The 22,389-nt window shown below is 34.5% G+C and overlaps 1 protein-coding gene across 9 annotated transcripts in view; it reads left to right on the forward strand.

Moving 5' to 3' along the window:
* Positions 1 to 22,389, forward strand: part of STXBP5L (syntaxin binding protein 5L) — a 248,886-nt gene that overhangs the window by 160,175 nt on the left and 66,322 nt on the right. For 5 of the 9 annotated variants that reach the window (XM_041002603.1, XM_041002609.1, XM_041002604.1 and 2 more), the window contains one exon: positions 16,287 to 16,438. In XM_041002603.1, coding sequence (XP_040858537.1) covers positions 16,287 to 16,438 — 152 coding nt within the window. Of the gene's footprint in view, positions 1 to 16,286; positions 16,439 to 18,421; positions 18,494 to 22,389 lie in introns of all 9 variants that reach the window. The other 4 variants (XM_041002601.1, XM_041002602.1, XM_041002606.1 and 1 more) reach the window with 1 other exon arrangement.

Below are 22,389 nucleotides of genomic sequence, written 5' to 3' on the forward strand. Positions count from 1 at the left end.
AAATTATCACATCAACCTGGACAGAATCCTCCGAACATGCATCTGTGTGACCCCGGGTTGATATTGGCTGCTCACTTCTCCATCCTTGGGTACTGGGATGGTTGGGAGGCTGGGTATGGCCTATCCCCTTGTATTCTCCCACCCCCCAGAAGTGGGAAGAAGAAATAGAAAGCTTGGAAACAATGATCACATCCACTGCTCCATGACCTTAGATCTTTCTCATCTTGATTGACTTTATAAACATCAATTAAAATTTTAAAAAGAGAAATTTTTATACAACTCTTTCTGACTTTTTTGATGTGCAGAAGCTTTTATTATAACCCAATTTGACTAGTTTTGCTTTTATTGCTTATAATTTGGCAATCTTATCCAAAAAGTAATCACTTATACAAATGTCTTAAATTTTTTCCCTATGTTTTCTTCTACCAGCTTCTGAGCCTTATGTCTTAAATATGGATCTTTGATCCATCTTGAATTGATTCATATATATGGTACAAGGTAGTAATCTAATTTCATTCTTCTATATATGAACATCCAGTTTTGCCAGCACCATTTATTGAGATTTTCCTTTCTTCAGTACACTGTCTGAGTACTTCTGTCAAAAATCATGTGGTTCTATATACCTGGAATAATTCCTGGACTCTCCGTTCTATTCCAATGATATAATCAGGCTATTTTAATAACGAGGTTTATAGTATGCTTTGAATTCAGGCATTGTGATGTCCTCAAGTTTATTTCTTTTTGTTGAGGATTGCTTTGGCTATTTTGGGTCTTTGGTTATTCATATGAATTTTAGGACTGTTTTTCCAATTGTATAAAGAATGTCATTAATATTTCATAAGGATTTCACTGAATCTATTAACGATACCAAAACTTCCACGAGCAAGGAATATTTTCTCATTTTCTCATTTTTGCAGTGTGCTTGATGATTTCTTTTATCGGTGTCTTACAATTTTCTTTTTATATAGCTTTTTTTTTTTTATTAATTAACTTCCCATCCAGCTCCCTGCTTATGGCCTGGGAAAGCAGTAGAGGATGGCCCAAAGCCTAGAGACCCAGAAGAAGCTCCTAGATACTGGTTTCAGATTAACTTAGCCCCAGCCACTGTGGCCATTTGAAAAGTGAACCAACAGATGGAAGAACTTCCTCTTTATCTCTGTAAATCTTCCTTTCCAATGAAAAACAAACAAATCTTTAAAAAATTCTCAAAAAAATACTAGTAAATTCAATTCATCAACACATAAAAAATTATTCACTCTGAACAAGTAGGATTTATCCCAGAGATGCAGGAATTGAAAAACAACAAAAGCCAGTAAACCTGGCAGAACACATTAAAAAACAAACAACAACAACAAAAAAACGAAGGCTAGAAACTATATTTATCCCAAAGACAGAGAAAGCATCTCATAAAAGCATCTTTCATCATTTAGAAAAAAAAACTTAAGATGGATAGAAGCATACTGCAATACATTAAAGGCAATATGTAAAAAAGCCAATGTCAACATCATATTTACAAGGGAAAAACTGGAAGCACTTTGACTAGGATGGAACCAATTAAGGATGCCCATGCTCAATGTTATTAATCCACATAGTTTAGGACATTCTAGAGCATTAAGCAAGAAAAAGAAACCAAAAGAATATAACTGAAAAGGAGGAAGTAAAATGATCTGTTTGCAGATGACATAATGCTTTAGATAGAGAAATCAAGACTATTATGAGACTATTAGAACATATAAAAGAATTCATTAAATTTCCAGGTTATAAATTCCAGAAAAAATCAACCATTCTTGTAGACCAGCAACATTCTGGTGTGAAAAAAGTTACAAATCTTATTCACAGCAACTATGAAAATTTTAAACATGCTTGTATAAATTTAACCAAGGATGTGAAATACAATGAAATTATAAAATCTTAATTTAAAAAGTAGAAAAAGACTCAAAAGATAGAAAAAAATCCTGTTTTTGGACTGGAATTTAATATCAAAATGTCTGTACTACCCAAAATAATTTATAGATTTACCCAAATGAAATTTACAAATTTCTTTGTGATCCCAGTCATAATGTGAGGACATTTTTCATGAGACTGAAAAAAAAAATCCTAAAATTCCTATGAACATAAAAAGATCTCAGGTAACCAAAGCAATCCTAAACAATGAAAACAAAACTAGATACATCACAATACCAGATCCCAAGACACATTAGAAAGCAGTTATAGTCAGAATGACCTGGTACTGGCACAAAAATAGGCATGGTAGACCAACCACATATCCATAAAGAACTGAACTTGGTAAGCCTAAGTCATCCACTAAGGAAAAGACAAACTCCTTTTAAAAAATAGTTTTGGAAAATTGGATTTGCACTCTCAGAAGTCTGATACAAGATCTCTGCCTTATATTCTATACAAAAATCAATTCACGGACTGGTGCTGTGATTCAACAGGCTGTTCCTCCATTTTCAAGCACAGTATCCCATATCAGTGCCAGTTTGTGTCCTAGCTGCTCTGCTTCTGATCCCTGCTTATGTCCTGGGAAAGCAGCACAGGATGGACCACGTGCTTCAGACCCAGCAGCTGCGTGGGAAATCCAGAAGAAGCTTTTGGCTCCTGGCTTCAGATCACTTCAGCTTCAGCTGTTGTGGCCATTTGTGTGGGTGAACCAGCAGATGCAAGATCTCTCTCTCTCTCTCTCTCTCTCTCTAAATATGCCTTTTGAGTATAAATAAATATTTTTAAAAGCAATTCACAGTAAAAGAGCTAAATTGAAGACCCTAGACCATCCAGTCAATAGAGGAAAATGTAGCTGAAAATCCTGCAAGTCATGGACATGGGCAGAATTCTTAGCACAGCCAAGGAAATCAAAAATAGACAAATGGGATTCTAGCAAACTAAGATGCTTCTGCACAGCAAAGGAAACACTCCACAAAGCGTGTTTCTCCCACCGAATGGAAGAAAATATTTGCAAACTCTGCATTCAGTAAAGGATTAATATCCAGAATACTTAAGGAATCCAAACAAAATGGATAGAACTGGAGATTATTATGCTAAGTGAAATAAGCCAGATTCAGAAAACAAATATCATACATTTTCTCTTATTTGTGGAAGTTTATAGAGAATATGAAAATACTGTGATGTCATACCCTTAGTATTTGTTGTAAATATTGCTTTGCTTTTAGAACATTAGATGACAGTATATTTTTCTTTGAAGAACCCCTCACTCAGTGATATTAAAATTTATCTTGAAAAAATGGTATAAATGTCTATATATGCACACAATAGTTACTTTGAGGTCAGTGTGAAAAAACTTTTTGAAATTATAATGTTTTTATAAAATGGTAAACTCCAAATTTTAAAAACTTAAATTTTATATATGGCTATTGGTAAACTGCCAATTATCACTTCTCAAGAGAGAGGAAGTGACATTATCTTTACACTAGAATGTTTAAAAATAGCTTTGGTGTTTATATTTAAGTCTATGATTAATCTCAAATTAATTTTTATTTATGAAAGTTGATTTTTTTTCTTGCTCTACACTTATTAATTTGTTTCACTGTTCCATGAAATAAAAATTTTCTATTCTTTGTAGAATTATTTTGGCAGAAGAACTGGACCCCACTAACTTGTAAACCCCAGTCTGAATTCAAGCTGCATGCTCAGCTGACCACTCTTTCCTCAGCCACTCCTGGGCGTGCCTAGAGTGCTATCTCAAACTATTGAACTTTGCTTTCTCTAGACTAAACAACTTGGCACTCTCTCTCACATTTTGTCTGGAGAGGTATCAAACCATTTTGATCAATGTCCTACCCTATTAAACCTTGCTACCCTGCTTACCACTTCTGTCTTGTGTCCGTTCTTTTTGTGCAAAGACAAGTCATATCTTGCTCATCTCTGCTAACACTTTCAGCAAAAGTTTGCATAAGATGGTTTTTTTTTTAATAATTAAAGCAGCTGTGACCTAGAAGGTTTTTATATAAAAATTTAAAAAAATAATTTGATTTTCAAAATAAGGATAGGTTTATTCAAATTTTCTGTTTCTCTTTATGTTAGTTTTGGTAAAGTATTCCTTTCAAGGAAGCTGGCATCCAAGATACTAAAAAGATAAAATATTTTATTTAGGTGTAATTTACATAATGTAAAATTCATTCATTTATGGTTATGATTAAACTATTTATTATTAATTTGCATAATTACATAACTATAACCACAGCAAAATTTAAGAGCATTTTTATCACCCTCTTATAATTTTCTTATATCACTCTCATTCATAACATTTGTCCCAGATGCCACTTATTTATTTTCCATCTTCATAGGTTTGCTTTTCTGGAGTCAAATATGTTACATATTGGATTTGATTTCTCTCATTTCATCTACGTTTGACTTTTTCTAAAAGATGTATTTATTTGAAAGACAGAGAGATACAGAGACAGATCTTCCTTCTACTGGTTCACTCCACAAATGATGAGAGTGGCTGGAACAGGGTCACTTGGACGCCAGGAGTCAGTTACTTCTTTGAGGTTTACCACGGAGATGCAGAGCCCCAAATACTTGGACCATCTTGCACTGCTTTCTCAAGCACATTAGCAAGGAGCTGGGTCAGAAGTGGAGCACCCAGAACTCTGTGCTCATAGGGTATTCCAGTACCACAGGTAATGACTTTACCTCTCTCCCTTTCTCTCTTCCTCCCTTCCTCCCTCCTTTGCTCTCTTTCCATCTCTCCCTGTCTTTTTCTCTCTCCCTCTCTCAACTTCTCTATTTCTCCCTCTCTCTTCTTCCTTTCTCCCTCTTCCCAATCCTCTTTACCTCTCCTCTCTCTTCCTCTTTTTGCCTTTCTCTGTCCCTCTCTCTCTTCCCACTTCTCTCCCCTGCGCCATCTCTCTCCCCTGTTCCCACTTCTCTCTCCCTCACCCCCTGTTCATGTCTCCCTCTTCACTTCTCTCTCTCCCCCCTCACTATGTGTGCATCCTTTTGACTTTCAAATAATAAAAAGAATTTTCCAAAGAAAGATAGGAGTGTTAGTAATTACTGTTTAAGTCTCTATTGTAACTGTTTGAAGAAATTTATTTTCTGCAAACACTGCTTGAACTGCTTATCTTAAGTTTTTGGCTTATGCTTTCAATATTGTTTAGGTGTTTTGTTTTAGTATTTCTTGCACTTGGCTATTTAGAACTGTGTTTAATTTCTGAGTACTTGGAACTTTTGTATATGCTTAATTGCCATCAATGACCAGTTTAATTATGTTGTTTGGAGACAAGCATGTTTGATAATTTACATTTCTTTTAAAGTTTTGACAATTGTATTAAATCCCAGAATATGACTTCTTCGGGGAAATGTTCCTTGGCTTATGTTTATCTCTAAATATGCATATTTTTCAGCTTTTAGCATTTGTTTCCAGCCCCAAGAAGCTTTTTAAATGTTTTGCAGTTGAGTTTTTGTTGGCAATAAATCTTTTTCATTTTTGTCTATCAGTTATGGAAAAAGGAGTTATGCCTACATACTTTAAATTAGAACATTTTATGCATTATGGATTATATTCATAAGGGTTTCTTTTTACATTTTAGATTACCTGTAATAGTCATATTTCAGTATGAAAAGAAAAGAAATATTTAGTTTCATAATGTCATGATTATGAATAATTTTGAAGATGTACAGGGATTTAGTAAGGTAACTAAGTAAAATAAGTGTAGGCATATTGAGTGTTTTATCATATAGTATATCTTTAAGAAGTTTGTGAAAAATTTACTATAATTTGTGCATGGATCACAAAGTTTATTGCACCAAGATAAGATTATCTTTTAATTCTGTGTTTCCTGAACTTTTTCCTGAACAGTCTCTTCATTATAGAAACTTTTTATATGATATTATCTGTACATATATCAAATCACTTTAATGTATTAAATGTTATGTATACTCTAATTATATCTAATATTTATATATACTATAACATTATAACTATAGTATACAGTTATAATGTGTTTTATATATTCTCATATGTAATAAAATGATACCATAGTTAAATTCTCATTAATAGTGAATATCAGTCTGATCAAGTAGATACGTTAACATTTTTAACATCAGTTACACTGTCACATGATTCAATAATTAAACATTTTGGCTAAAAAGATTAGAATCATATATAGCAATTTTTGTGGGAAACGAACTTCAAAATAGTGTTATTGCCAATGTGACTAGCTGAGAAATGGTTGATACTGTTTGATTACTTTTTCTTACCTGTGGCTGCCGGAGTCCAGCTCCGGCTGAGTTCAGAGCTCGAGAAGCGTATGTGGAGTTGGCGATAAAGAAAAGACACAGACAGTGTCACTTGGTGCCTTCTTCCTACAGCTCAAGAAGAAGCTGTCATTTTTATATTTACTTAGACACATCACAAGCCTCTACACAAACATTTGATTTTACTGTCTTTAACTTCAGAACTAAGCCAGCATGTACAGATGTTCAATTAATTTTTACTTCATGGTCAACCAGGTGCTCTTAAAGATAATTCTGTAAGTTACTATAATCGGTTTCTTCAACGCAAGTCATTATTCATTCTTCAGAAGTAGCCATTAGGTGACAGCCAGAACTCCAAGGCCAAGTCACAGATGGTTGCCTACTAATCAGTAAAACATTCCTACTACATTTTGTTTTCACAACTTATCTACCACTTAGTGGGAGAAATACATCAAAAGGGAAAAAAACATAATCTAGGACAAAAAGTTTCAAACATTAAATGCCCCTACAACTGCAGGCTCGACAACCTCATAAACAATCAAACAATAATCAAAAGTATATCTCTATAATGTTAATATAATCACCCTATAATTCCTTTAGTTAAAAAATTATAAAAGTGGCTAAAACAACTATATTTTCTATGTTCCAAAGAAACTGCAAAGACAGACTAGTCTTTGAAATAGCAATAACTATATTTATTGCCATAGCAGTTTCAGCTCTCACTCCCATCACTTGCATTAATATTTGGGATATTTATCAAGCCCTTTCCCAGAAGGTGTGCTACATGTTTGGACCAGATTCTGAGGCAATGGTTAAGTACCCAATAAGGTGTCCAGAAATGGCATGGACTTAATTGTGCTCCTGTGTGTAAATTGTCAAAGGCTCACTCACTAAGACATTATCAGAAACATTAACTCTCAAGCTCACATCGGTTGCAAAAACCATGTCACAGGGGCAAACAACAATGCCTCAGTACATTACAGAATTCTTAATGGGGTACTTGAGTGTCCATGCAAACAGGGGTGAGACTGTGTCAAGGTGGTCAGAGAGAAATCCGCTGGGCCCTGCCAAACAGCTGGAAGCTCCCCTGGGCCCTGCCAAACAAGGGAGCTGTTCTCCTCACACCTTTGTGTCATCCACACCTACTGCATGGACCCCAGCATGTGGCTCTGGCTAAAAGTTAAAGGATCATGTTGAATTGCAATGTTGAGAATGGGAAACCTTGTCTAGTCTCAGATCTTAGTATAAATGCTCCAACTATTCCTAATTCAAGGTTATACTGATAGGACTCTGGGATCCCATTTAGGTGCCAGTTGTTTTCCCACATGCTCCACTTTGCATTCAGCTCCCAACTTGTGGTCTGAGAGAGCAATAAAGGATGGCCCAAAACCTTGGGACCCTGCACGTGTGTGGGATATCTGGAAGAAACTCTTGACTCATGGCTTCAGATGGGCTCAGCTCTAGCCTTTGTGGCCACTTGGGGCATGAACCAGCAGATGGAAGATCTTTGTCTCTCTTCTGTAAATCAGCCTTTCCAATAAAAATAAATAAATCTTTAAAAAAGAAAAGAAAGATGATGCTGGTAATGTTTTTTTTATATATTGTCTTGTGTTGAGAAATGTTCCTTCTATACCCAATGTAATTGAGTTCATGTATTTTTCATATATTTTCTCTGTGTCTTTGGAAATAATCATATGATTTCTATTCATCCACTTGTTAATGTGTGTTAATTAATTTGTGTATGCTGAACAATCCTTGCACACCAGGATAAATCCCATTTGGTTCTGGCTAATGATGTTTCTGATGTGGTTGGATTTGATTAGCTAGTATTTTGTTGAGGACTTTTACATTTGAATTCATCAGAGATATTGGTCTACAGTTCTCTTTTTGTCTCTTTTTCTGGTTTTAGAATTAAGTCTCATAGAAGGAATTTGTGAGGATTAACTCCCTTCCAATTGTTTTTGAATAGTTTGAGAAAAATTGAATTCGTTCTTGAAAAGTTTGCTGGTATTCAACATTGAAGCAATTTGATCTCAGGCTTTTCTGTTATATTCACTAATTTAGTTTCTTAGTTACATATGTGTTTAGGTTTCCTATGACATCATGGCTCTGTTTAGGTAGATTGTATGTGTCTAGAAATCCATCCATTTCTTCTAGACTTTCCAACATGTTAGAAATTTGTACTAATTCCTTATAATTTTCTGTCTGTGGTCTCCATTTTTGTATTACCATTTTCAGGTCTTGTTTCATTGATTTTGGTCTTTCTTTTTTCTGGTGAGATGGTCTAAGGGTGTATTGATTTTGTTTAGGAAAAAAAGCTGTTCAATTGATCTTATGTATTTTGTTTCAATTTTAATTTTTTCTTATTTTTAATTCTGATTTGAGGTTTGGTAGTGTTCTTCAGTGTTCTTCTTGGTCTTTTAGATACATTGATTAGTCATTTATTTGATGCATGTCTAGTTGCCTATGTCTTAACTATTTTCTGTGAACTTAAAACTGCTTTTCTGTACCCCGTAGGTACTATGCTGTCATCTTGATTCAATGCCCTAATTTTTGAATCCCCATTTGATTTCTTCTGTGATCCACTGTTCATTCAATAGCGTGCTATTCATAGTTCCATATGCTTGCATATTTCTAGAGTGTCTTGAGTTGTTAGATTTTTAGCTTCATTCCATGGTGATCAGAAAAGATGCATGGTATAATTTTAATTCTTTTGAATTTGCTGAGGCTTGCTATATGTCCTAACAAATGATCTGTCATACAGTAGGTTCCATATACTATTGAAAAGATTGTGTATTCCGTGTTTCTGAGATGAAATATTCTGTATATATAAATTTGATCCATTGTATAGATTAGGCCTATTGTTTCTTTTTGATTTTCTATCTAGAGTGTTGATGAAAGTGGGGTGTTGAAATTCCCGTTATTACTGTATTGGAGTCTAGGTATCCCTTTAGGGTCAATAATAATTGTTTTAAATATCCATGTGTTCCAGCATTGAGTACATATACATTTGATATACTTATTTCCTCTGGTTGAATTAATCCCTTAATCATACAGTGTCCTTCTTTATCTCTTTTAACACCTTTCATGATAAACTTTATTTTGTTTGATACTATAATAAATAGGTCTGCTCGTTTTTTCTTTCCATTGGCATGAAATTTCTTTTTCCATCCTTTACTTTCAGTATATGTGTGTTTTTGTTGGTAAGGTGTGTGTCTTGTAGGCAGCAAATCAATGGATCTTGTTTTTTTAAAGGCCATTATCACTGGAGTCACTATTGAAAAGGAGCAATTTGATCTTATCATTTTCACACCAATGTCATTATTTTTGCTTTGGATTTTCTTCGTACCTTTACAAGAAGCTTTTCTACCTTTGTAATTTTTTTCATTGTGATGATTATCATCCTCTATTACTGTGTGTAGCACATTCTTAATTAGGCATAATTTGTAGGCTTGACCAGGTATTGGAAAATTCTTTAATTTTTTGCTCATTTTGGAATGTATTTTTTCTTCAGGTAAAAATGAGATTTTGTTGGGTATAATACTCTGGGTTGGCAATTTCAGAGTATGTTTTTCCATTTGCTCCTGTGCTAAAGGGTTTCTGATCAGAAATCAGATGTAAACCTGGTTGGGGAGCTCCTAGAAGTAATCAGTTTTTCTCATGCATATTTTAGAATCTTTGTGAAATACTTGATTAATATATCATTATGAAGATCTGTACTGCTTATGCCTATTCAGAATTCTGTGTTCTGCCTATACATTTATCCTTTTTCTTTCTCCATATTAGTGAGTTTTCTGTTATTCTTTCATGCAATATGCCTTCTAATCCATTCTCTCTTTCATGCAGTCATGAACTCTCAACAGCACATATGTTAAGTTGTTTAATAGTATCTCATAAATCTTGGATGCTATTTTCAGTTTTTCTTATTTCTTTGTTTTGTCTGAAAATTTGTGTTTTAGCTCAGAAATTATTATTTTTGCCTCACCGATTCTGTTGTTAAGGTTTTGCACTTTTTTTATTTGGTAAATTGAATTCTTCCAATAATTCAGTTTGACTGCTCTTCAAAACTTCAGTCTTGCAGGAAAATTTCTCATTCATGTTGTATGTTCTTAATTCATGCATTTACTTCTTAGTCTTTTCCAGTAATATTATGAGACTTTCTAAATGTATTTTCAGATATTTCGTCTAGTCATTGGTCATCATGGGAGAGGCAATAAGCATGACATTAGTAAAATCATTGCCTCATCTCCTCCCAATCAATATGACCAGTCCCTACGTTTGGTCATAATGACCTCAATCCACACCCATGACAACAGATGAACTACGCAAAAAGTCTACGCAGTTCTTTGTGCCCAGAGATCCAGCTACATACATCAAAAATTATGCATAGAGTCCCCACATTCATTGCACCCAAGACTCAACATTGTACTGAAGCTGCCCTCAGCCCCACAAGTCTGACCCGAGCACAGAAAACAGCAGTATTTCCGTACCAGTACCCGAGAATGCTCTACATTAGTGGGATAAGCAATCTAAGACATTTACAAGCAATGGCCTTTTAATAAAACCATGGAGACAAACCATGCTGCATTAAACACCTGCCCCAGAAAAATCTCTAACATTCATCCTTAGTTAACGTGTCTGATGTTTCTCATTTTGTATTTTCATCTGATATCAATATTTTCTGCTAATAAGTCTTCTATGTAATTACTTGTACCAAGTTATGCTAGTGACAAATATCCTGTTCACTCACAGAAACTTTTTTTTGACCATTTGAAAGATACATACCCTGAGTATAAAATTTCAAACTTACATTGTTTTCCTTTATTGCTTTAGATGTGTCATTGGATTGTGATTTGATTTGTGTAGCTTTTGGTGAATGACTTTTATTATACCTTTTACCTGGGTAGGAAGTATATAATTTTTCTCTTCCTGCTTTTAGCATTTTCTGTTAGGCAGGGTTTTTTTTTTTAGCTATGTAATTTTATTTGAGCACTTTTATTCATCCTTTTTCTGTATGGCATTCTTTGGGTTTTGGGATCGTAATTTTGTTGTTACCCTAAGTTTAGTAACACTTTTTAAGTTATGATTATGATGTCCTTTCTCTTAGCATTATAGTTTCCAGTTGGGCCCATTTAACCACAAAGAACTGCATTTTGTTTTTTTTAATAGCTGAGTAGTATTCCATGGAGTAGATGAACCAAAGCTTTCTTATCCAATCTTCTGCTGATGGGCATTTCGGTTGCTTCCATGTTTTTGCAATTACTGATTGTGCTGCAATGAACATAGGGATGCATGTTGGTTTGTCGTAAAACAGGTGTTTTGGATATATTCCTAGGAGTGCTATTGCTGGGTCATATGGCATGCAGATTCCGAGTTGTTTGAGTGTTCTCCAGACTGATTTCCATAAAGGCTGTACCAATTTGCAGCTCCACCAGCAGTGGAGTAGGGTTCCCTTTTCCCCGCATCCTCGCCAGCAAGCGTCGTTGGTGTTCTTGTTTATGTGGGCCAATCTTACTGGTGTTAGGTGGTACCTCATCGATGTTTTAATTTGGATTTCCCTTATTGCTAGGGAGCTGGAACATTTTTTCATATGTTTGTTTGCCATTTGGACTTGTTCCTTTGTGAAATGTTTGCCCATTTCCCGTGCCCATTTCTTGAGTGGTTTGTTTGTTTTGGTTTTTTGGTTGTTTTGAAGTTCTTTGTATATCCTGGAAATTAGCCCCCTATCGCCTATATCGTGTGCAAAGATCTTCTCCCAATCTGTGGGTTGCTTTTTTACTTTGTTGATTGTTTCCCTTGCTGTACAGAAGCTTCTTAGTTTGATGAGGTCCCATTTGTTTATTCTGTTCTCAACTGCTATTGCTTTTGGTGTCCTTCTTAGAAAGTCGGAACCTACTCCTAGGTCTTGCAGGGTATTTCCTACATTTTCCTGCAAGAGTTTGAAGGTTTCTGGATGTAGGTTTAGGTCTTTTATCCATGTAGATTGGATCTTAGTGTATGGTGATAGATGTGGGTCTATCTTTTTGTTTCTACAGGCTATCAGCCAGTTGTCCCAACAACATTTACTAAAGAGGCCTTCCCACTTGCTTGAGTTGTCATTGGTCTTTTTGTCAAAGATTAATTGGCTGTATTTGTGTGGGTTCCCTTTTGGTGCTTCTATTCTATTCCATTGATCTTCCTTTCTGTCTTTGTGCCAGTACCAGGCTGTTTTGATAACCACTGCTCTATAGTATGTCCAGAGGTCCGGGATTGTGATTCCCCCTGCTAACTTCTTATTTTTCAGGATGGTTCTAGCTATTCGTGGTTTTTTCTGAAATCAAATTCATATATTCTAAACTTAAATTTAATTTTGTCATAGAGGTCTGAAATATTTTGTTGATTTTACTATAGTTTTTCCTCTCATGTTTCATTTTGGATATTTTTTATTTTTATTTTTTCAAATTCATTATTGTAATGCATTTGGACTACATTTGCAAAAATATTTTTTTAAGATTTATTATTATTATTATTATTTTATTGGAAAGGCGGATATACAGAGAGGAGAGACAGAGAGGAAGATCTTCCATCTGATGATTCACTTCCCAAGTGAGCGCACCGGGCCGATACTATGCTGATCCAAAGCCAAGAGCCTCTTCAGGGTCTCCCACACGGGTGCAGGGTCCCAAAGCTTTGGGCCGTCCTTGACTGCTTTCCCAGGCCACAGGCAGGGAGCTGGAAGGGAAGCGGGGCTGCTGGGATAGAACCAGCGCCCATATGGGATCCCGGGCGTGCAAGGCGAGGACCTTAACCACTGCACCACCGTGCCGGGCCCACATTTGCAAAAATATTATGAACTGGGAAACTGCATCAGTTTTCAACTTATTTCTGGAAACAAGACAACCAACAGATTGAGTTTTAGCTGAGGACCCATTCCTCAGTGCTGGTGTGTTCTAACTGCATCGTCATCACTTGGTGGAAGTGGCACGGCAGTGCTCGGGGGCCACTGTAAAGGAATGAGTTCCATTCATAAGCCTCTGCCTTTGTGGTCTAATCATCTCCCAAAGTCCCCTTCCTCTCAATGGAATCATCTTAGTTAAGGTTCAGCAATTGGGTTTTGAGGAGGACACAATAATTCATATCACAGAATTTGCTACTATTTTCTGCTATAATGTTTAAAATCAGGTGACTTTCAACTTGGGGAATATTTTTATCTCTAGAAATTTTTATTATATGAAGTTTATACATGTTTATGTAATACAGTAGTGATTGAGACGATTGACACATGAACACAAGGTGCTATTAGCATTTCCTTATACTCAAACATTAATCATTTTGGCATGCTGTAATCCTTCAGACTCTTCTAGTTACTTTCAAATATAGATTAATGTAGACTATGATTATATTACTAGGGTATAAAGCAGTAGGACTGATTCCTCCTGTCTATTTTCATGTCTCTTATCTAACTTGTTTCTGTTCTCCCTGCCTTTTACACATCCTATTCTCTAGTGACAACCATTCTATTTTTTTTCTTCTTTGAGGGATCTTTTTTTCTTTTTTTCTTTCTAATATGAAAAGGAACATGCCAAGGCAAGTGCTGTAGCATAACCACTTAAGCCACTTCCTGCAGCATCAACATTCCAAATGGGTGGCAGTTTGACTTCTAGCACGCAGATCTCTCTCCCATTCTCTCTCCCTCCCTCTCTGTGTCCTCCTCTCTATATTTATTTCTTCCTTTCAAATGAAAAAATCTTTTTAAAATGTGATATTTGTATTTCTGTGCCTAGCTTATTTCTTGGTTTCATCTCCTTGGATGCAACTAATGGAATTTCTTTTTTATAGCAGAATAAAGTGTGTGTGTGTGTGTGTACATACACACAACATAGAGAGTTACTATTCATAGGTAGGATATTTTAGTGATTCTACATCTATATTCTAGATTTATATCTATTTATATACTTCATTTCAGGGTGTATTTCTATTGAAGTGTTTTTCCTAATTATCAGTCATTTATTTGCCTAATTTCCTGATCTTTATTATCTGTTACTTAGTGTATACTAACTAGACTCTGTGACTTTTACTATTTTGGTAGTGTTTTATTAGATTTTTTTTTCTACAGTGTTGGGTAATTTTCTTGAAGGCGTTTAGGTAACTCATGAGCATTGTTTTAAAGTCTTTTTTAGTGTAGATTCTAGAAAACCTTTAGTCTATAGTGAATTTGTCCTGCTACTGAGGTGGCAGCAGTCCATCTGCTGTTCTATGTGTTAGAAGATCTGTGCAGATTAGCATGTAGTAAAATGAAACACTCTTGACCTTGTGTGAGCTTTTCTAGAAACTTGATTCAGATTTATCACATGTGTGACAAGAACCTAATTGCTTGAGCCATTCCTGCTGCTTTCCAGGATCTGCGTTAACAGGAAACTGGAGTTAGGAGCTGAGACCAGATATGGAATCCAAGTGCTCAAATATGGGATGTGTGGATTTTAACCAACATCTCAACCACAATGTTAAATGTGTTATAAATTATGTTTTTACAGTCTAAGTCTCTAACCTGGTACCTCAATTCCATGAAATCTCTGACCTCTGGGTCTCGGTTTTTAGTGCCTTAGTCTGAGACATCTCTCCAGGGATTAAGCCAGAACATTTATGAAATGTACTTTATTATCCTTCTGTCTTCCCATCTGTGTCAACTGTGAAAACTGTGAAAACTGTGACTTACTATGTTATGTGTAGTTTCCTGGTAGTAGGATAGATGGTTATTTAGTCTTTTAATGACTTTATTACAATCACTGACTATACCCTAAGTCTAATTACTACTGTCCAGTTTTGTTATTTTTCATTCCAGGGAAAGAGTAATAGCTTATGATTGCTGTCATATAGTCTAGTTATATATTTCCCCTAAAGATTGCAGGAATTTTGTCATATACATGAGAATTAATTAGCTATAAAGTAAAAATTTAGTGATATTAATTTCTATAATTTGACATAAAACATGGAATTTCCTAACAATACTGAAATGAAATTCCTTCACATGGAAATTTCTCAAAGTTCTTTAAAAATAATGCTCAAACTTAGTATATGTAAAAGCCCTGGAAACTAGATACATGTAAAACTGCTGTCATGTGATACTCATTTTTAAGAGACTAAGACCCAGCAAAATTCATTAATTTTATCAACATTATATAACCTATAAACTGTGAAAATGAGAATCAACATAATTTTCTGGTTTTTGTGATAGTATTTTTTTTCAGCTTCCCAGATCTCTCTCAGTAAAAGATGTAGAATGCCTTGTGAACTACAAAACATTTAATATGTGTAGAGTAGAGTAAAGTAAAATTCCTACAACTAGTGTGTGTTTCATTTAGGGAAAAATATAAAAACAAAACTGAGACATAATTGTTTAGCTAGAGATGATATTGTAAAGGAAAAAGAGGTAATGGATGCCTGCAAGTGAAGGTGACAAAAATACCTGCTCAAGAATGGTCTCCACTTTAATTTCTCCTGTGACTTAGGAATTAAGGAAACGTCTTTTGTCTTTCAGTAAATGGTACAAAGTAAATAGCCAAAAACCCCTGAGAAATCCATTCAAGTTTTTGTGCTTAGAAGAAGCTGTATTTTCTGAACTGTATTGTCAAAATATATGCAATATATGAGGTTAATTTTTTTCTCTTGTTAAGAGAATTGATTTGGAATGTAATAATTATAATTATACTTAAGGTACATAATTACATGCCTGAGCTTTTGTAGCTGCTAAAGTGTGATTTTTTTCTTGACCTGTGTGCCACTTTGAAAATAAAAAAGGTTTTTGTGCTATTCTTTAATAAATAGTATGACATCAAGTTACAGAGCAAATTGAGTAATAACAGCCTTCCCGATGAAACTGCTTATAAAATATAATTGCAGGTCATCATTAATTGCTTTAGCACAGTGTCATAGTGAGTCTGCTGGGTCAAAGAAAATCATCCTTCCTGACATTGCACTAATCACTGCCCACCCTCCCCAGCTCTAGGCATTATATTACAATAGTCGGATTTGAAACTTAAAATAACTTCGTTGTGATACATTTTGGTTGCACATTTTTTCTCTCTTAGAGTTGCTTTTGGGAATTGCAATGGATTAGTTGTGGTGGATTTTATACAGAAGACAGTACTGCTAAGCATGGGAATCTTTGATCTGTATAGATCAAGTGAACTGTACCAGCGACAACCACGGTCTCCTCGTAAGAACAGGCAATTCATTGCAGGTAGGAAATAAAACAAATGAGTTATAAATTTAATGTCTGTGTTTACTTTTAAATTCATTTTCTTCTGGATACTGTTGAAATGTATGGCGATATAATTTACAATGCAATGCAGGAAAAATGAATTGGGAAGAAACATAGTGAGACTACTTGAAAGGGAAAGGAAGATGTTTAAACTTCTGTTTAGTGTTGAAATTAGAAAAGAATGTAATATTATGAAAATAAGAGATCTGTAGTTTAAAAGTTGCATGCGGTGGTAATATTAACCAGGTTAACTTTCTTCCAGTATGTCTAACCATATTACAAGACACTCCTTGATCATTAGCTACTTTTAATTTTTGTATTAACTCCATTTTGTAACTGTCACCTTTACTTGATGCAAAATGACTATGGAATTTACTTTCATAAATGCAGTAAGTTTTAATTAACAATGAAAAATCACATTTCTTGGCAGGATCAATAAATTTGTTTAGCTATATAAGCTTAAAGTAGTTGGAATATAAGATTTTACATTGATATGTCAAATTATCCAAAGTTTTATTGAAATTGCAGTTTACAGTTTAAGAGTTGCCAATTTGTGTTTGTTGCCTACTGATTTAATCTAGTTTATAAAAATATTGAGCAATAGCTCTACAGATGGAAATTCTTTATTAACACAATACATGTTATTTTAAATCAGTCTTAATTTTCTACTTTTATTTAAAATAATCAATTGAATATTGAAGACTGTTGAATATACTCTTAAAAAGAACATTTTGTGGTAATGAATTAAAAAGTTTATTGATGCTATTTATTAAGTAACAAGCATGTCACATTTAAAATTGGATTGATAATAAGTTTCCCTTTTGGAGGTGTGAAGCTCTCCTGTGTTAACTTTTCTTTTGCGAACTTCAACCTTTTCCATTTGTGGTAAGTTTAGACCCTGTCCAGGAACATACACTCTTTCCTTCAGAACAAGATTGGGGTTTGTTGTTGTTTAAACTCTGAACACTTAGTAGTATTTTAAGAATGCTAGGAAGTTCAGGTTCTACAGGTTCTGCTTCTACCGCTACTGGCTTGTATAAGGAAAACATATGAGAAATTGTGTATGTATGTGTCAGCAGATTCCCTTATGATTGGAAATGGAAGGTTAATTCTTCATACAGGAGGATAGAAAGACAATAGGGGGCAGTACAACACTGTTTGCAATGCTTGAAAGCTCCAAATCAGTGAGGAAAAACTGGGTTTTGTGAAAACACCTAAGTTACTTTCTGTATCTACATAGTAGGCTGAAAAAGAATGTATTTTGATAAAAAGCAGTATAAATTTTACTTGGTTTTATTTAAACTTGTGCCTCAACGTTTATAGTCAGAACTTAAAATTTTGTTATTATTTTTAAATTTATTGTAAATAAGTGATATGAGCATTTTTATTTAGCTATTGTTTATAATCCTGCCTATATTCCTGTTGAATATGGTCTTTTTTTTGTTGAACTCTTTGAGTATAATATAAAACTGTTATCAAAGATAAGTAAAACAAATCAGAAAAAACTGAAAATCTCATACACTTGATTTGTATTTAGTGTCCATGGCTACAGTAAGTACCCGTATTTAAAAAATACATCAAATACTAAAATCTAATTTCTTTTTTAATGTCTGAAGGATTAAAAATGATCATTGTGATATTGATGAGGTAATTTATCTCTATATATTCTCTGGCAAAATAAGTGCATTGTATAAAAACATACAGAAAAAAATTCCATCTCTTTTTTAAGACAATTGATTAAATAAAATTTCAAAGGCATTCTCATCCCTCATCTATCATTTCTTACTTTCTAATTGGTTTATTTTTAATATCTCCTCTCTAATTGGATTGCCTAATCTTGCTGCAATTTCTCCATCTTGGCTTTTCTAGATTCTGGTTTGATATCACTTCCTTTCACTTTAGACTGTTTTTCTCTCTTTTCTCTGCCTGCTGCTGATGCTGATGTTCTGGCATGTTCCAAAGACAACTTTTGCATGCGTGGCCTGTCTAACTTTTATCCTGATTTAACGAAACGGATCCGTACTTCCTATCAGAGTAAGTTCTATAAAGGTTAGGCAAAAGGGTTTTTTATTCCATAATGCTTGAGTTAAATCCATATGTCAGAGCTCAGTAATGTGTTTGTTAAACACATTCAGCATGCATGCAAATTTTTGTTTTGTTATGAAGTGCAACCTAATAATTTACTGAAATTTATTATATTCATGTTTCAAACTGTTATTGTCATGAACCCATTCACTCATGTTATTCAGTGTTTATTTCAAATCATTCAGAACATGTTTTGTTACTCCAAAAGTCATTGTCTTGTTTTGAAGAAGAGCCATGATGTCCATTTATATGCTAAACCTGATATGCAATACCAATACTTTAAGGATTTCTTATTTTGGAAACAGTGTACTTTTCATAGTTTTACATTATAGCCAGGACCATACTATTTGCTTATTAAACAGTTGTATCTCTTGACGATAACAGAATATGCCCTAATTTCTGATGTTTTTACTAAAGCAGGAAACAAAAGCATGTATTTTGATAGTAATTTTAGGTACCAAGCAAAGAAATAAAGGAATTAAGCTTATAGAGACTGTTAACATTTACTGTGACAATAAATTCAAATCTAAAGATGGCTAGAGTAAGCATTTTTAAAGAGTAGCATAGAAGAGATGGAGAGTTAGGGCGTGCAGAATAAATATTTATTTACCAAAAATGTTTATAATTGTTTGTTAAAGTTATGTATAAAACCAGTATCTTAATACAAAAAGATGGCCCTATATTTGTGTGTATTTATACACACAAACATAGATAGACAGATAGACAGACAGACAGACATCCATATAAATGGATGGGACTTTAGATAAGTAGAAGTATAGATATACACACATGTACACAGTGTTTTCATACTCAGATGGGTACATAGATTGTAATCTGATTTTCTTCAGTTTTCACCAGCTGTACTTTCTGATTTATGATAATAAACATGTAATGTCCTTATGGAAGAAGAGGAATCGAAAGCAAGATAAAGAACAGAATTAGGCTCTGAGTTCATCCCAAGTCTATATAATGTAAAGGATAGTGAAGTTGTAAGAAATGCTCAGTAATCTTATGTTCCCTTAAAAATAAAAAGAAGTCAATTATTTAAAAGTTGCATTCAGGGCCTTCTAAGATTCGTGTATTTTGCATTTGTATCTTCTAATGAGTTTTCTACTGCTCTCTAACAAAATAATTCCCATTCATGCCAATCATTTGTATGGAATGTCCCTTTGATTTACTCCTATTATCTCTTCTATTGGAAATACCCTGTTAAATTTTTAAGTCATATGGTAACCATTTCCTGATGCCATGGAGTCCTGTCATGGCAACTTCTTTATTTGAATGCCTGCACTATGTAGGTTGTACAGAGTAAAGTCCACATTGTTTAGTTTGCATTTAGTCTGGGCTCATTTGAATGGATACATTTTTTATGCTAGGCTCTACCTTTTCAAATGCATGACAAGAAGTTGAAGTACATACATAAACAATTTTTGTATCTTCTACACTAGCACAAGTCATGAACTCAGAGAATAAATGATGATGATAGTAGGTTAGAGCATGGCACCCGGCTTTTTTCTGTCATCTGAACAACTAGAAGAATTTTCAGGTCTAACAGATGAGAGAAGAACTAGCTTTTGTAGTTACTAGATTCATTAGAATTGAACTGGATTCATTAGAATTTTGCAAAAAATTAATCGTGATTTCTTTTTAAAGAACATAAAAATGTCAAAATAGAAGTAAAGTCAAATTGTTAGGGGTCAGCCTTTTGCGTAGTGGTTGAAACAATGGTTATGTTCCAAATTAGGTTTGATTTGTGGCTCCAGCACCCGATTACAGCTTGCTATTAACACAGATACTAGGAAGCAGCAATAATGGCTCAAATTGCTGTCTTCTGTTCATGAGTTCCCAGCTACCAGCTTTAGCCCATTCCAGCTCTAGCTGTTACAAGTACTTAGGAAATAACCAGAAATTGGGAGTGCTTGCTTGCTTGCTTGCTCTCTTTCTCTCTCTCTCCATCCTCCCTCCCTCTCTACCTGCCTGCCTCCCTCATATCTCCCTCTGGAGAATAAAGATAGACCTCAGAATCACTTTATATTTTCATCAATCCCAAGATCCTGAAATCAGATTTCCTGAAACCTTCATTTGATGATAAACAGTGTATATTAAGAAAATGGGCTTATTCTTTAATGATTCAAAACGTGTTCTGGAGTTTGCTTTTCAAGATTCGTTTTATGGAGTAGACCTTTAGACTATCGATGAAGATGTCCATATCCTATGCCTGGATTTGATTCTCAGCTCTGATTCCTGTGCCTTGAGAGAAAGTGGTGAAGGCTGAAATGGTTGAGTTTCTACCATCCACATGAGAGACCTACATTGTGCTGGTAGCCTCTGGCTCCAGCCCCAGGCCTGACATACTCCCGACTGTTGTAGGCTTTGGAGGAGTGAAACAATGAATTACAGTTCCCGCTGTCCATCAATCTACCTGTCTGTATTTCCATCTCTATTTTTCTTTGTCAGTGTCTCTCAAATTTAAAAAATGTAAATAAATTTAAGAAGATTACACTTGAACTATTAATTAATTTAGTGACACATTTGTATCACCTAAGTTTTTTTTTAAAGATTTATTTTTATTATTTTTTTATTGGAAAGGCAGATATACAGAGAGGAGAGACAGAGAGGAAGATCTTCTGTCCGATGATTCACTCCCCAAGTGAGCGCACCGGGCCGATACTATGCTGATCCAAAGCCAAGAGCCTCTTCAGGGTCTCCCACGCGGGTGCAGGGTCCCAAAGCTTTGGGCCATCCTTGACTGCTTTCCCAGGCCACAGGCAGGAAGGGAAGCGGGGCTGCTGGGATAGAACCAGCGCCCATATGGGATCCCGGGAGTGCAAGGTGAGGACCTTAACCACTGTGCCACCGCGCTGGGCCCTGTATCACCTAAGTTTACCATTATAGAAATTTTAATTGTGAATTGTTTCCCAACTTTCAGAAAAGCATATCTGCATTTTTTCTAATTGAGGTGACAGAGCCATTTTCTACTAGGTGTTTATTCTGTTTGGAGATTGAGGTAGGCAATCTGGCAGGGTTAAATGATTATAACCTGTTATAACTTCTAAAAACCCACTGAGGTGGATTGATATTTATTTAAAAATTCTTGTAGATGATAAAACTGAAGCTGAGATGCATTAAATTAGTCACGTAAAACCACATACCATAAGAGGAAACCAACCTTATACATATGTAACACTAAAGTGATTCCATATGCTTTCTTCTATGTGTGTCTAAATATTTTGGATACATTAGAAATCAACCTCATTCTATAATCATAAGCCATATTTTTCTTAGTTTTTACCCCATATAAATTAAAAATAATCAAAAATAAAACTAAAATTTTTTTCATAGGTTTAAAATATGAATAGATTGGGCAAATTTCTCTCCAAATGTCCCTTATATGTCAAGAAATTTATCATTATATCACTTATTCACTTGAAGTAATGTTGCATTCTATTTTGAAACTTATGCTTTTTCATTACTGGAAAAGCATTTTCAGTCTGTTCCTAGGCTGATTCTCTTGTTACATTATAGGCTAGATTTTAGACTCCAAAGAGTTTTTTTCTCTGTGATTTTAAATTATCATCTTCAAATCTTTTACTTCATAAATTAATAACATTTTCAACTTGGAACAATGCTTATATATTTTTCAAAATGTGATTTGGAGAAGCAGTTAAATGCTTTGAAAAAGATAGAGAGCGATGACAAGAAAACCTAGATCAAATACTAACTTTCATTTAACTTAGTAACTACTGTACATTTGTAATCTAAGTAAGATAGCTAATCACTCAATTTCTTTTTATATATATAAAGTGAGGGCAATAATCTTTGTTTTTTCTGGAATAATATTTGTA

Source organism: Ochotona curzoniae, unplaced genomic scaffold (assembly GCF_017591425.1).
Source record: "Ochotona curzoniae isolate NIBS_2020 unplaced genomic scaffold, NIBS_Ocur_1.0 scaffold_2587, whole genome shotgun sequence".
Classification (NCBI taxonomy): domain Eukaryota; kingdom Metazoa; phylum Chordata; class Mammalia; order Lagomorpha; family Ochotonidae; genus Ochotona; species Ochotona curzoniae.